Source organism: Chiroxiphia lanceolata, chromosome 1 (genome assembly GCF_009829145.1).
Source record: "Chiroxiphia lanceolata isolate bChiLan1 chromosome 1, bChiLan1.pri, whole genome shotgun sequence".
NCBI lineage: Eukaryota > Metazoa > Chordata > Aves > Passeriformes > Pipridae > Chiroxiphia > Chiroxiphia lanceolata.
Window position 1 is genome coordinate 155,824,124 of NC_045637.1, and position 16,366 is coordinate 155,840,489.

At 49.0% G+C, this 16,366-nt stretch overlaps 1 protein-coding gene across 3 annotated transcripts in view; it reads left to right on the forward strand.

The window, feature by feature from the left end:
• The window catches only part of SCAP (SREBF chaperone), a 48,132-nt gene that overhangs the window by 14,880 nt on the left and 16,886 nt on the right, over positions 1 to 16,366 (forward strand). For all 3 annotated transcript variants that reach the window (XM_032686466.1, XM_032686459.1, XM_032686476.1), the window contains 4 exons: positions 3,707 to 3,833; positions 4,877 to 5,034; positions 14,230 to 14,450; positions 15,582 to 15,687. In XM_032686466.1, coding sequence (XP_032542357.1) covers positions 3,707 to 3,833; positions 4,877 to 5,034; positions 14,230 to 14,450; positions 15,582 to 15,687 — 612 coding nt within the window. The remainder of the gene's footprint in view (positions 1 to 3,706; positions 3,834 to 4,876; positions 5,035 to 14,229; positions 14,451 to 15,581; positions 15,688 to 16,366) is intronic.

A 16,366-nucleotide genomic window follows, 5' to 3' on the forward strand; every position in this document is an offset into this window, starting at 1 on the left:
GGCCACCACTGACCATGTCCCCAAGTGCCACATCCACAGGGCTTTGAAATCCCTCCAGGATGGGGACTCCACCCCTGCCCTGGGCAGCTGTGCCAGGGCTGGACAGCCCTTCCCAGGAGGAATTTTCCCCAGTATCCAGCCTGACCCTCCCCTGGCACAGCCTGAGGCCGTTCCCTCTCCTCCTGTCCCTTGTTCCCTGGCAGCAGAGCCCGACCCCCCCCGGCTCCCCCCTCCTGTCAGGGAGCTGGAGGGAGCAACAAGGCCTAAGCCTGACCTTGGGCAGGTCTTTCTAAAGAGGAAAGAAGATACCCAGTGATCCAGGGGGTTCATCCTGACTTCTGTGAACAGGGAAGGAGCTGGAAACATCCTCAGAATTGCTGAGAAGGTCCATCCCTGTCCTAGGAGATGTGAGTGGGAAGGAGAGAAGGGAATAGAGCACGAGGGATCTGTTCTTTATTCCTCAGCCTGAAATGTGGTTAGTAAAGACATCCCAGCAAACAGGAGTGGATCTTGCATCCTGAATTCCTCAAAGGGATAGAGGTGAACCAGTCCTCTTGATCCTTCTGGGATCAAGGAGAACTTGTGGAATTCTGCTGCAGAGGAAATGATCTCAGTTGTTGTTTTCCTCCCCCTCACCTCAGTCAAACCCCACCATCCTCGTGTGCAGAGAAGGTTTTTAGAAGCTGAAACAAATCCCGTGGTCCAGAATAAATCCCGTGTATCCAGGTTCAGCTGTGGGCTCAGGGTGACAGCAGTGACATGCAGGGGTTCCTCCTGCCTGGGAAGGGCAGAGTGAGGATCACCTGGCACAGTCACCCCAGAGGCTGTTCTGGTGTGGAACATGTTTGTCTTCAGCCTTGGAGGGGACACTGTTTTTAATGTCACTGATAGACAAGACATGATGGCTCTGGGTTTGATAATAAAGTAATATCCAAAGCACAAATTCCTGTGACTCATTCTTACTCTGTAGTCTGAAAATCCAAGTCAGTCTCTGCTTCAGAGGGAAGGTTTTCTTGTTTTACCATAAGTACTTTGTAGGTGACACTTATTTTCCTCATCCCCTTTGAACGGATCTGCTTTGGGATCTTTTTCCCCTAAAATGGGAGTGCCTCTGACCCTGTGTGACACCAGTGGTTCCTCCTGCCAGCCCAGGGAACGGGGGATGCCTCTAAATGTGGCCATCAGGGTGAATTTGAAGTGCCTGTGTCACCCTGAAGAACAGCTCCTGGGTGCAGTGGAGTTGAACCTGAGCCAGGAGCCTGTGCAGCAGGTTCAGGGGAGTTAAACAGCTCAGGCTCTGCAGGTGTTTGTTGTTTGACTGAAACGGGAAGTTCTGCTCCTAAAGAACTGCAGAAGTGGCTGGACCCAGAGCCCCTGAGGGTGTGTGTATGTTTATTTATTTATTTATGGCTGGAAGAACATTTCACTCTCACAGCTTTGCACCGTTTGGGTAACCAGAGGAGCTGAGTTGCCCTCAGACTCCTCATGTTCTGGATCCCCACAGAACAGTCTCCCCTGGGATTTCCTGGTGCTGCTGGAGCAGGGGGTGTGTGACGAGGCCTCTGTTCTGCTGCACAGGAAAGGGGAGTTCTCCTCTCCCAGGGCAGAGTTCTGGGGCCCTGTCAGTGGGAAACAGGGCAAAGCCACCGTCACTTATTCAGCAACAGGGCCTGTTGATGCACCTGCCAAGGCTAAAAAGGAGCTGTTGCTGCCAGATATTGACCTTCCCAAGCCTCTGGCAGAGGGAATGTTACCAGATTCCCCCTCTCCTCAGCAGTGGGATTCCAGGCTGGGCTGTCCCTGTGAGAGCTGAGGCTGCAGACAGGCCCACAGCTTGTCCTGCAGTGAGCCAGCAGAGCTGGGAGCTGGTTTAATTCCATGTGTTCCCTGGGACCTGGCAGCTCCCTGCTCCCCTCCATCCTCCCTGGCTGAGGCTGCTCCGGTTGCTGGAGCTCTGGGAAGGAGGAAGATGCCAGTGTGGGGTTTCCTGGTGCTCACCTGGCCCTGCTCCATCCTGGCCCCCTGGGCCCTCCTGGGAATACATAAAGGAGCTGGAGGAGCGTTTTTGCTCAGACTTACCCTGTGCTTGGTGACTAAAATGCACTCTCACTTCAGTTCACCAATTCCAGCTTGTTGCATGCGCTGTTTTTCCTTTATGATGGGTTTTCCAAAGGTTTTCAGGTGCACGGTGACATGAGCATCTGAAAAGAGCTTTTCTCAAACCCAGAACTTCTTCCTGAGCTTTCCTGCCATCTCTGTTAGATCCCAGAGTCCCAGAATGGTTGGAGTTGGAAGGGACTTCAGGAGATCAGCTGGTCCAACTCCCAAATCCCAAGAACAGGAATCCCAATAACTGAGCTCTCCTGGGATCCCTACCGTGAGCAGTCCAGGTGTTGCAGTAAGGGCTGTAGTGGCTACACACAGCTGTGTACAAACAACAGGGGCTGGTTTAACCTTTAGTTTAAATCTTTTAGATGTGGGTTTCCTGTGGGTCATTTCTCTGAAAAACAAGTTCAGCCTTTTCTTTGTCCACGTGCCCAACAACACACTGGGATGTCCTGTCCTGGCATCGAAATCATTTAGGGAAAAAATCATTCCCCCTCAGTCTGGTCAGTCCCTGTGCTGTGTTTTATCACTCAGTTTGATTTTGGTATTTTATTATTCCTTTTTCTCTTCCCTCCCGTTCCATAAGGAAATGATAATAAGTAGATGTTGTGTTTCTGTCAGACTAATAAAAAGCAAGTCTGACAAGCTTTGCCTCTGATTTCATTGGGTTTTTTGGCTGTTTGTTGTTCACTCTGAGGCCTCGTTGCTTGTTCCTCCCTGGCCTCTGATGATCCAAACTAAGCCCTAATGAAGTGGGCAGAGCGTTGCATGAAAACAATTCCAAGGCCTTTATATTTGTTCTGGAAATACTGCCAGAAAATTCATCTATAAACAGGAAAACGTACCAGGAGTTGTAAGGCCATGAAAAGACCCAGGTTGTTCTCTGGTTCCTTTCAGTGCTGACAGTCCCAGCCCATCGATGATCTCTGTATCTGCAGCTCTGCTTGTCCCACCACTTCAGTCCTGGTTTGCTTTTAACCACTTTTGAGAACCTCTGGAGTTACAAAGCCCGTTCTAAACTCTCTGAAACACTGGTTTCTCAACTTCTGAGTAGTTTCAAGCCTTTGTTGTGGGACAGCAGCTCAACTGAAGGTTGAGGGGGCAAAGGAGCAAGAAGATCAGTATTTCATAGCTGTTTTGGTGTCTCATTGCTGCCTTTAAAAGTGCTTTGAGGACAAATGAAATTAGTGACAAGTTTTGGAAATGGTTTCAATCCAAATGAGGGAAATGAGAGGATTATAAAGGGTTTGGGGCAGGGAGGCAGCCCCTGGAAAGCACTGAATGTCCTGGGTTTGTGCAGGATTTGCAATAACTGAGCCATGGCCACAGTCAGTCTTTTTAGCACGACTAGCTTTGAGGTGATGGAGGAACTCATCTTCTTCCTCTTGCAGGACTTCTAGTCATCCCTTTCCATTGGGGAGAGACTCCTGTGTTGGGACAGGACACCAATCAGTTCCTGTGAAACCTTAACCCTCTGGCCGTGTGCCCTGTCCTGCACAACTGGGCCTGCACTGGCGTGGGCCCGCTTGTGTTTTGGGCTCTTCTGTCTCAAACAGTCCCTCCAGAGCCCCAACTCTGCTGTGTCCTGGTCTCTCCCCAGTTACCCGCTGCTGAAGCTGCCGCTGCCGGGGACGGGCCCGGTGGAGTTCAGCACCCCGGTGAAGGATTACGCTCCCCCCGCGCCCGGCCCGGCACCGCACGGGGACCAGGCCGAGAGACCCGACTGGGTGAGTGCTGGGGCTGGGGGGGACGGCCCTGCTGGGCTACCTGGGGCTGGGGGGGATGGCCCTGCTGGGCTACCTGAGCCTGGGGCTGGGGGGAACGGCCCTGCTGGGCTACCAGAGCCTGGGGCTGAGGGGAACGGCCCTGCTGGGCTACCAGAGCCTGGGGCTGAGGGGAATGGCCCTGCTGGGCTACCAGAGCCTGGGGCTGAGGGGAACGGCCCTGCTGTGCTACCTGAACCTCACTGGGAGCAGTTCTGGGGCTGGGGGGAACGGCCCTGCTGGGCTGCATGAGCCCTGCTGTGCTACCTGAACCTCACTGGGAGCAGTTCTGGGGCTGGGGGGGAACAGCCCTGCTGTGCTATCTGAGCCTCACTGGGAGCAGTTCTGGGGCTGGGAGGGATCGGCCCTGCCGTGCTACCAGAGCTCTGCTGTGCTGCCTGAGCCTCACTGGGAGCAGTTCTGGGGGCTGGGGGGAACAGCCCTGCTGTGCTGCCTGATCCTCACTGGGAGCAGTTCTGTGGCCCAGGCAGGCTGTGCTGCCCCGTCCCTGGAGTGTCCAAGGGAGCAGCCTGGCAGTGACTCCGTGAGGAACCTGCTGGTTGCTGCTCGTGTGTCCTCTGCCATTGTGAGGGACAGGGCGGGTTCACACGGAATCACAGAGCCACTGAGGTTGGGAAAGACCTCCAAGATCATCCATTCCCACCTGCCAGCACAGGCTGGGGGGATCTGCAGCACCGTGAGGTGTCTGTGAGAGGCAGCGAGTCCCTGTTCCTGCCTGCCCTTCCAGGACCAAATCCAGCAGGAATGGCAGCCCCTGCCTCCCACAGAAGTGCCCCAGGCTGCTACCAGAACCATCAGTGGCATTTTGCCCCTTGGAGAAACCCCCTTTTTGTTCCTGCTCTGTTGGTCCTGCCATGTTCCACCTCTGCTTAGGAAGGGCAAACAGAACCTGGCACGGCCCTTCCCCAGAGGTGCCAGGCTGTGCCTGGTCCTGCTGGGAGCTCCCCTGTGCCCGGGAGCCTCACTGTGCCCCTGTCCCCCCGCAGTACGTGGGTGCTCCCGTGGCCTACATCCAGCAGATCTTTGTGAAAGCCACCGTGTCCCCGTGGCAGAAGAACTTCCTGGCCGTGGATGTGTTCCGGGCCCCGCTGTCCCGCGTCTTCCAGCTGGTGGAGGAGATCAGGAACCACGCCCTGAGGGACAGGTAAGGCACAGGGACCCACCTGGCTGCAAACCACTGCCTCTGGGTCCAAGGGTGAGCTTCGAGTTGGTGACACTCTCAAAATTAAAGGAAAATGAGGGATCAGTGCTGACAAGAGATGTGGGATCCATCCTCACACAGAACAGTTCCCATTTGTGCTGGAGAACTTCCCTGTCCTCCAGATAAGTCACTGATAATCCTCAGGAATCTTCTGGTCAGAGTCTGGAAGGGGCCTCCAAGGTGATACCTGTTAGAGCCATTTCAGTGTCACAGAATTCCTTCATAACCAACCAGCCGTGAATCACAGGGAGCTCCTGTGCCCCTGCCGTGCTCCTGGGAATTCCAGGTGGGCAGGAACCTTCTCCTGACTCTCCCTTCAGCTGTTATTAGGACCAGTTTGTACCTGCTTGGTTTTATCCTGTCACAGCAGGATGTTTATCCTACAACAGTGATTTTCCTCTGCTTCCAGATAATTCTGGGGAGAACTCCCACTCCCCACTCCATACCTGTGGCTGTTAAGCCAAACATAAAGCTCCTGGCTCACTGGTGAGATGCTCAGTATTCCATGTGCCATCCTGGGCCTCCCCTTGGCACTGCTGCTGTGGCATTCCTGGAGGTGGGAGAGCAGAGCTGTGCACGGATTCAGAGTCTCACTTGTGTGGTATTTTCCCTGCAAAGGCCTTTCCTGATCTCAGGGAGATCACAGGGCCCTTTTTCCCATTAGGAGGGGATTTATCACCACCCCTGTGTCCCTCTGTCCCTTCCAGCCCACCAGGTCCCACCTCACAGCAGGAACTCGTTTTAGCCCCCGAGTGGGGTCTTGCACTTTCTGCTGTTTAAAGAAAAGGGATTAAATTTGTCCCAGCCCTCACATCCTCCACTCCAGAGCCTCTGTTCCTTTCCTGAATCCACAGTGTTCCTGGATTTTGTGTCATTGGCAGACGTCCCTGGATCTTATCATAACTTATTAATAAAAATACATAATAATCACAGAATCTTGAAATGCTTTGGGTTGGAAGGGGCCTTAGAGTCCATCCAGTGCCACCCCTTGCCATGGGCAGGGACACCTGCCACTATCCCAGGCTGCTCCAAGCCCTGTCCAGCCTGGCCTGGGACACTTCCAGGGATCCAGGGGCAGCCACAGCTCCTCTGGGCAACCTGTTCCATCCCTGGTTCTGTGACCTGCCTGTGAGAGATCCCACTTGTTTCCCTCAGCACTGGGGGCTCCCCTTCCAGCAGCTCCCTGACATTTTCCTGTTAACCTGGTTCTTCCTGCACCCCAGTTTTATGTCTCTCCTGTGAGTTAAAGCATTTTCTGTGTGGTGCTGCATCCAAAGCTTTGGGCCCAAGGAGCTGAGACCTGCTCTACTTCCCCCAGCCAAGGAGTCAGGAATTTAAAGGACAGACCCCTCGTGTTCTCTCCTGGCAAGCCAAGAATGCCTTTTGTGCACAAAAAATTACCCTGGTGGGTTTGGTTTTATTTTTTTAATAAGTTTTTCATCGAGATCCACTTTTTTGTCCGAGAGTTCCAGGTTTTATGGGGTCCCTGGCCAAGCTCCTGCCTGGGTTTGCTGCCAAAGGCCAGAGAGCCTTCCCAGAGTGTCCTTTGGTGCTCGGTGAGGATGAGGGTGCTGAGAACAGCCCAGATGGGGGGAAATGGTGATATTGGAGCCTCTGATCATCCCCCAGCTCTCCAGCCAGGAGCTTCCTTCATTCTTTGTCCTCCGAGTGTCATGGGAGGATTCACTGCCCCACCTCCTTTGCTTCATTTCTGAGGGTCCCCCTGGCTCCTCTGCCTCAGGATGTGCCCAGTTTGACCCATCCCTTGCCCCCTGTTAAATACAGATTCACTTTTTCCTCTCCCCTGCCAACTCCCACAGCCTTGGCCTGACCTTCTGTCCCTGTGCCCAGCCCATCTCCCCCGTTATCCTATGGGATGATAATCTGTTCCCAATTCCAAGGCAGAAACAACTTGCTCCCAGGACTGTGTTGTCCCCTCCTTATCTCCCTTTGTTCTCCTTGTATTTCCATTATCTCCCCTTGGCATTGCCCTTGATGAGCAGTGGTGCAACATGGAGGCAAAATTACTACTTTTATTATTATTATTATTATTATTATTATTATTATTATGCATATTACCAGAAGAAAACCACCTCAATATTTCGACCTAAACCCTGGGGTAAGGTCACCATTTCGGTGGTGGGCTCTGACACTTGAGGAAACATCTGATTTTGAGATAAATTGTGAAAGTCATTGTGAAGTTCTTGTCGGCTGCTTTTGTCCCTATCAAAGTTGAGCACAGTGGATTTCCTTGATTTACAAACAGGCCTCTTTTTATCTTCTGTTTTATATTCTTTTATCTTCTATTTTATATTCTTTTATCTTCTGTTTTATATTTTTTTGTGTTGAAGCCCAGAAGGAGCTGTGGTTGCTGAGTGTGGCTGGGCAGGAACACACTGTGGGTGTGTTTTCCTCAGCCCGAGGTGTCTGGAGCTTTGAGCTCTCCCCCTGTAAAACCAACAGTGACCTGGAATTTGTGGTGTGCCCGGTTCCTGGGGTTTGGTGTGACCTGGAATTTGTGGTGTGCCCAGTTCCTGGGGTTTGGTGTGACCTGGAATTTGTGGTGTGCCCAGTTCCTGGGGTTTGGTGTCACTCTGCACCCACAACATCCCCTCAGGGACACACCGTGGTGTCACATTAAAAGGGGCAGAAAAAAATCTCCAAATCTCCATATCTTGGTTTTAATCCTCTTCTCAGTTTCTGGGAATGTCTCCCCAGGTGCTGGGGTTTTCCAGGAAGCCATCAGGAGGGGTTTTTTTCTTCTTTTCTGTGGCCTTATCTATCACCTTACAGTTCCCACCCCGTGGCTGCAGCCACTCAAACTGCACAATATTCAAGTACAGTTGTGCAGTGTGATGTGATTTTATACCCTGGGGATCATCCAGTGTCAGTGCAGGTAACTCATGGGCTGACTGTTCCATAATGACCCAAACTTTAATGTACAACACAATCACTGCAATGAGAAGCAAGGAGGTCAATACCAATGGTGTAGTAACAGGATGAAGCATTTGATGGCAGATTCTGGCAGCTGCAGGTGCCCTCCCAGCCAGGGTGTCTCACCAGGGGTGTTCCCCATCCTTTTTCACTCCTTTTATCACACAGGATATTTCTTCTGCGTTGTGATAGACAGTAATTAGCCTTTTGTCCATTTTCTTGAGCACCTTTTAGTAATTGTCTCAAGTCCTCATCTTGCAGCAGTCCCTTTTACTAGTGTGAAGTTCATGCTAGTGGGGGTAGAGGCTGTAAATCTTGAATTAGAATATAATTAGATTCTAAAAATTGATAGCAATTAAAATTGCATTTTGTAACATTAACAAAATTACAGACACAAACATTAGAGCCATTACTTGTATCTGCAAAGACATTATCTACAAGCACTGAATTACACAAAGTTTTATGGAAGAATATCTTTTATTAAATAGGATTACTAGGATAAATGTTTATAATTTAAATTAAAATTACTAGGATAAATTTTAATTTATCCTAGTAATTTTAATTTAAATTATAAACATTTTGTTCAGTGTCTGGACAAATGTCTCGGCCTTCAGTGGTGTTGCCTTCACAAACAAATCTTTGATGCCCTCGTGCAGTACCTATATTAGCATTAACAGTCTGTTATCTATTTTCATATTTTCAGGTTCATCCTCTGTGCTGTGGAGGGCAGAGCACAGCCCTGTGTGATTTGGTTTTCAGGCAGTGACTGGGTGTGTTCCATGTCCCAGGGCCCTGTATTGGCAGCACAGAGCTGGGGCTGTTGCTGCTGGGCTCCAAGGTCAAACTGCCTGGATACCACCAGCATTTCACTTTCTGTTCAAATCAATTGTATTACTCCAAATCACCTTGTGAGTTTTGTTAGGTGAGGTGGTTTTTCCCTTCCCCTTTCTTTTATGAAGGCAGCTGTTACTGACTGTACCCATGGGTGCATCTGAGAGCCAGAGGGACCTTGGTTTGGGTGATGCCAAGTGCATCTGGGATCAGCTGATGGTCTCTTGGTTCTTTTGTTTTAACCACTTCTCTCACTGCAGCAACAGGTTTGTTAAGGGCCATTGATTAGTTCCCAAAGTTAAAAGGGAGAAGAGGGTTGTTTGGATTTACTGGGGTCAGTGGTGATTGCACCAGTGTCATAACTGATCCATTAATATTTGAGAGCTCACCTTGTCAGAGCCTCCAGTCCTGTTCTCAGGATTTAACTGCATCCCACACATGATGGCAGGGATGGTGACCAAGCTGTGTCAGTGGGGAAATATTATTTTGCACCAGCAGCTTGACTCACTTGGGGACTGAAGGCCCAGGCTCTGTTTAAAGCTATATTTTAAAGTCATGTCACTATTTGTGCTTAAAAAGCAGGCATATTTTTTATTTTTCTCTTTTAGTGTAGTTTACAACGTGTAAGATTGTTCTTGTGCATTTAGAGCACCATTTTTAATTTATCACCCTATTGAGATGATGTTTTCTTTAATTCCTTTCAGGGACAGAAAGAGTTGATTTCCACTCTTCTTTGTGATGCTCCATTTCTGTTTATAAAAAGCAGCTTAAGCATAAGTATACTTAGAGGTACACATTTTTTATTTATGACCACCCTGTCACACATTTATAAATTTTATAAAATTAAATGATAGTTTTATGCCTTGTTTCTGTCATAAACAAGATGCAAGCACAGGTTGTGTTAAAATAAACTTGGTTTTCCCTTTTTTTTTTTTCTAGTGGATAAATTGCTCTTATCCCATTCTGTTAACAGTGATTAATTAGCATAGATAACAGAAAGTGAGGTAAAATAAAAAGGATTTAGGAGAATATAAGTATTTTCTTTTTCAAAAAAATAGTTATAGGGTTTTTGTATTTTATTTGCAGGTCATATTTGCATTCTATAGTTGTCTTTCCTTTTGGTTAAGGAAGGAAGAAAAAAACTAGTTGCCTGAGGAAGAATTGGAAAGGTTGATACATATTTACATAATTTCATATATGCATAAATCTTGGTGTCTACTTCCAAGTTATATTTGGTTGAATTTTTAAATTTTTAATTGATTGAAATAAAGTTATATATATTGATAAGGTAAGAGGTTTTTCCACACTATTATTTTATTTAATAAAGACAAAAGAAAAGGCAAAGTGAACTTATTAAAATTTAAACTAATAACACATAAAATGGTTTGTTTTGTATAACTTGGTTAATAGTTGGTCTTCCAACAAGTGGCTCTCAATGAAAACACGAACACATTACGAGAATTAATAAACTAATAATCTAAATAATTATTAGATGTTTCATTAGTCTCAGGCGGTTCTGATTCACTCGTAGCTTGTGCCTATGAGAAGATGAGGTGAAAATTCGGCCTACTACAAATTAACCATTGAAAAAACCCGAAAAAATACTTGATCAACTGTTGCCTTGGTTTCTGTGCATATCCCACAAGTTAAAAGAATTCCAGGGAAGTTTGCTGGCAGTCTCTTCACTCCAGTCATGGGGGGGTGTTGCATTCCTGGAGAAAGAGGAAAAGGGAAAACCCCAAGCCCCGCAGGGGTTTCTCTTCCAGGGGAACACTCAGCAAGTTGTTCAGCACAGTCAGACACTTTTATTTCACTGTAGGTAACAACCAGCTGGGTACCGGAACAGAGAGGGGGTGTAAGGTCACACCAGCTTTGCTGAGTGCCCTTCCTTCTTTTCAAGGGTATTCCTGGGAAAGGGAAAAGAGAAATAGGCTTGGTTCCCTCCTGAACCAGCGAGGCTGATCAGAAAGAGGGGTTTGGGATCCAAACAAAATCCCAGCTGCTGCTTCACGAAGAGTTTGCCACTTGGATTTTACAGTTTGTCCCCAGGTTTGGGGGTGGATCTCCTCTGTGATTGGAGGGAGTGTTGTAAAAACCTCGGCTCGAGTCACTGGTTGAGCTGGGTTGCCTTTAGGGTTTTTTGCGGGCTCTGCCTCTCTCACTGTTAGAGCTGGGCTGCCTTTAGGGTTTTTTGCAGGCTCTGCCTCTCTCACTGGTTGAGCTGGGTTGCCTTTAGGGTTTTTTGCAGGCTCTTCCTCTCTCCCTGGAGTTACCTTTAGGGAGAACACTTGCCCAGTTCACTCCAGTGGCTGCAGCTTCTCAGCATCCCACTGCACTGGGACGGGCTGGATTTCGACCTCGCCTGATTTAGGGTCAGATTTTGATAGTTTAGTAGCAGTCAGAAAATCAGGGTGGGGTTTTTCTGCAGCAGAAGGGAATCCACAGCTTTCTCTGTGCGGTTTTTCCCAGACAGGAGAATTCCCAAAGCCCGAGTGAGCGATGACACTTTTTTCTTTGGGAGTTGTTCCCAGGCCGTGAACACCTGAGCGGGCCCGGGGTGTTTGAGCTGTCGAGTTCAGGGCATCGGGCACAGCAGCTGCTGCAGAACCGCGTTGGCAGACGAGAGCCTGCAGTGAGGAATCCTCAGGAATTGTTTTTCCGAGTTCTGTAGGTGGGTTTTAGTCGCCTGGCAAACGCTGACTTCAGTGAGTTTAACACTTGGCAGTTTATTCGTTAATGTACAATCGTTTAACAGCCGCAGGTTTTGTTCTTTTTAAGCGTTTAACACCTCATTTACCTGCAGCCCCTTTTGTTCCCAGCCTGGGAAGTGGAAACTTGAGGTTGTTCAGTTCTAAGCAACTTGTTTTTAGCGACCAGTTGAGAAACTGGAGTTTTCTGTTTTTCTCCCGTTTCCCTCTTACAGGGTGATGATAACTTTGATACTTTACTGTCTGATTTCAAACCCACATATTCGACATCACCGATCAGTTTAGAAGCAGGTAAATCTGTAGATTTTCGTTGTGCACCAAACACACTTTGTTGTTGGAGTTGTAATTCCAGTTTCTCTGTATTTTCTTGCGTTTTTGCCACCTCTGTTGGAGAGCAGGAATCATCGTGCAGAACAGCAATTCTGACTTTCTCTGAATTAGAGTTTTCTGTGGTCTTGTCACAGCAAATATGCCCTTTCCAAATTCCCATATCTGGGTGAGTTATTGACTTTTGGGGCTGTTTGACTCCAAGAGTTTGTTTTTCTGGCAGTGGTTTCTCTTTGTGGTTTGCAGGCAGAGTTTTAAGGTGGTTCAAGCATTTCTGAACTTTTCCTTTAGTTTTTTTGAGCATTTCAGTGCACTCTTCCTTCCACTTGGGAAGAGGTAAATTTGCATTTTTGCCAAAGAATATTCCTGACACCCCACTTTCCTTGGTACCATCTTCTGTCACCTTAAAAGGGGCAGAAAAAAAGAATTTTCTGTCCAACCTGTATTAATTTATCAGTGTCTGTCAGTGTCCCCCAGGAGATCAAAGCCTTTTAATGTCCAGAACATTCTGCTGTTGTCTCACCTTGGCTTAACAGGTTCCCCAGAGGACAGGAATTATTGGTACCTTTTATGTAAGGACTGCACCAAAAGTGGTCAGAAAACCCCTCAGCAGGTTCCTCCTATGAGTTATTTCAGCACCTGAAAATGGACTCACTTGAACAGTTCATGAAATAACACCTTTATTTATTAATACAAATTTGTGGCAGTTTGTGAGGTTCACTATGTCTGGAATAGGGCCTAATTGCAAAAAACCCACACTTAAACTGTGTAGTGATAATAATAATAGTAATGCAAAGTGTAGGCACACACACTAAAGCAAAAGCAACTTACAGAGAAGTAAAACAACTGACACAGAATAAGGAAAGCAAAAAACTGAAGTGCACACCATAGAGTAAAAGCAACTTACAACGAAGCAATCAGGAAAAATTTTGAAGTGCTGTGGAGCAAAAGTAAAATGAGTGTCTGTGTTTAAGGAATCCCTTTTGCTTGGGTCCAGTCTCTTTTTATACCTTTCTCTTAAGGCAGTTGGAGTGGCTGTAGTCAATAAACTAATTTTGGGGTGACAGACAGATGAAATAGGCCCAAGGGTCCAGTTCCCGGGGATTATCTCCATTTTTTAATTCTTTTATCAGTTTGTGGGAATGTCTCCCAGTGCTGGGGTTTTCCAGGAAACCATCAGGAGGGTTTCTTTTCTTCTTTTGTGTGCCCTTATCTATCAAATTACACAAGGTCAGCTGGCTCTTCCTGGAGCTCTACCAGAGGCATCACTGCATCAATCCCTTTAAATTGTTCTTCCCAAAACTTTTGTCCCTACAGACACCCTCTTTTCGGGTGTATTTTCCAGTCTTGTCTTTTGGTAGCTGTGACTTCTCCAGGTGTCCTGCCATACAGCCACTGGATACAGGTTCTGGAGGGAGCCCTCACAAGGACAGATCATCATGTATTGATGTCTGTGTTTGCTCTTTGTAGTTCTTGTAGAAACAATCTCCTCTGGAACCACCTTCTGTGACCTGCAAGGCCGGAGCCAGCAAGGGCTGCTCTCTGTTCTTCACTTGGCCTCTGCTCAGTACACCTTTCCTGGGCAGATCCCACCAGTTCTGTATCCCAAGGAGGGAATTGTCTCTTCTGGACCAGCAGCTCCTCCTTGTCTGTCCAACAGCTGGTTCTGTCACTGACCCTTCACACCAGGTCCTTGTGTAATCCCAGGTTGAGTTTTGCTTGGATCAGTGGTTGATAAGGATTCTGTCACTGTGCTAAAGGAAGTCTGGGAGCAAACACAGGTTCCAGTTCTTACCAGTTACAGTTCTGTGGATTTCTGAAGCCCTAAGGTTCAGAAGTTCCCCCTTCCACACAAAGCAGGGGAACTGGGAGGACACCACAGCCAGGTGAGACACTGAATCCTTGGCAGGTTTTAGAGCACTCTGGGCACCTCACAGGGTCCACTTCAGGAGGGCTGGCCAGGATTCCTGTAACACATCCCGTTCTGTGTGTGGAGAGAGGTGTGCAGGGGGGTTTGGGGACTTGGAAGAAGAATTCCAGGGAGACAATCTCTCTGTTGAGTGGAGAATGTGCAAGTGGGAATTGTGTCACTGAGGATGGGTGAGCAGTGAGAGCTGTGTGGGCAGGCAGCACCCAGAGGAGTGAGGATGGAGTTCTGGAGCCTGTGCCTAGTTCCAGGGAGAAGCAGGCTCCTGGTCCTCAGCTGTGAGGAAGAAGGGCGGTGACACTGAAGTGAGGAAGGTGCTGGAATGTCCATCTCAGCAGCTTTGCCTTTCCTTAGGGAGAGTTACACACACACAGGGCAGTTTGGGTCCCACTCCCCGTGTTTGCCTTTCAGTTCTGGAGTCAGGAGCTTGGAGGAGCTTTGCCTGCAGGTCACAGATCTCCTGCCTGGCCTCAGGAAGCTGCGGAACCTGCTCCCGGAGCACGGCTGCCTGTTGCTGTCTCCAGGGAACTTCTGGCAGAACGACCGGGAGCGCTTCAATGCCGACCCAGACATCTTCAAAACCATCCACCAGCATGAGCCAAAGACCTTGCAGACGTCAGCCACTCTCAAAGGTGAGGTGCTGCAGTGCCACAGGAGCTGGGAGAGTGTCCCACGGATTCCATTGTTATTCCATCCTCACTAATTCCAACATCTGGATTGCTCCAAGTCCCGATTTGGGCGGCATTTTGTCACTCACAGCAGCTGAAATTAAGGTGCCTGATCTGTGACAGCTCTTATTTTATATCTGTGTTTGAGCTCAGAATGTGGAAGATGAATAATTCACTCAGTCAGGCTCCTTTCTGCAGGTAAAAATAGCAGCTGTTTTGTTCCTCTCACTCCACCCGAGCTCCAGCCTGGCTTTTCCTTCTGTCACAGTCCCCGTTGTCAGGGATAAATGAACGTTCATCCTGCTCCCCTGGGCCTTCACTGATGGTTCCCTGCACACAGCCAGAGCTGACAATGGAGATCAGAAATGTATTTTTCCTCTCTTAATTAAAAAAAACCCTCTGACCGTGTGTGGGATCATTAGTGGCCCCATAATGCCAGAGGAAATGGTGTGTTAAATGCTGTTTCAGTCCTTTGGTTTTAAAGGAACTTTGTACCTGTCAGGAAGTGTAAAATGTATAATGGGACTTGTCTGAAAAGGGAGTTGTAACCCTGAAGTAAGTTTGCTTTAAAGGTTATTTTTGAGCATCCAGAGTGTGAACACCCTGAGGATGGAGCACCTGGAGCCTGTGTGGGAGCTCACTTGCAGATGAAATAGAGGGAGAATCATGGAATCAGAGAATTGTTGGGGCTGGAAAAGCCCTCTGAGACCATCGAGCCCAACCATTCCCCCAGCACTGCCAAGGCCACCACTGACCATGTCCCCAAGTGCCACATCCCCGGGGCTTTGAACCCCTCCAGGGATGGGGACTCCACCCCGTCCAGCCCCTCAAATGTCCCGTACGTGGGGACCCCAAAACGGCCCCGGGACTGGAGGTGTGGCCTCAGCAGTGCTGACACAATCTCTGTGATGCTCCATCTCCACTCCCTGCACCGGGTGTTGACTCCCATCCGTTGGTGTCACCGGAGCACCGGGAAGTGCTTCCATAGGAGCAGTCACCGTGTTCTTCACCAGGAACACCCGTGTGCCCTCTCTGAGCGTGTCCTGCTGTCCCCTGCCGTGCTGTCCCCTGAGGTGCTGTCCCTTGTCCTTGCAGACCTGCTGTTCGGGCTGCCCGGGAGGAGCAGCGGGGTCAGCCTGTCCAACCGGCAGCGCGTGGTGTCCTACACCGTCACCCTGGCGCTGCAGCGCTACGACTCCAGGTGAGGCACAGCCCGGCTCCCCTGATCCTGCTCTGGGAAAATGGGCTCTTTGCTCCACTCACCACTGCCGTGTTTGCCTTTAGTCTCCATTCTCCTGTGGTTTAGAGTACTCTGAAGGAGCTGTTCGGGAGAGAAAACTCGCCGTGTTTTAAGGAGATAAAATACGATCCATTCTCAGCTCCTCATTAAAAAATATTACCTGTAATATCCAGAGATGCCACTGGGAATTCCTGTGGCATCCAGGGTCCAGTGGGGCTGGTTTGACCCAGTTCCCTGCTCACAGACTGGTTTGATTCCCAGTAAGCACTGGTTCCACCGGTGAAAGCGTTTTGGCAAAGCCAGCATGGATTGAGTGGATCTGAGGACTCAGTGCTGCACAGAATTCCCCAAGGGATGCCTGGGGTGGAATTGGCAGCACAGGAGTCCAGACGTGCCCTGCAGGACCCCACAGCCCCCAGGGCTGTTGTGTGGCAGCTCTCCCAGCCATTTTTACACAGAATTCTGTGATTCTGTGGAAATTCTGGGGGTGTTTGAGACCACGGCGTGTCCTGTTCCCCAGGGCCCAAATTCTGGTTGATGAGCCTTTGCTTTAAATAGATTTGGAGAGTCTGAACAGCAGATCTTGGCAGGAATCAAGGTCTGTGAGTTTGGGCCACCCAGGAACAGCCCTGGGAGTGAG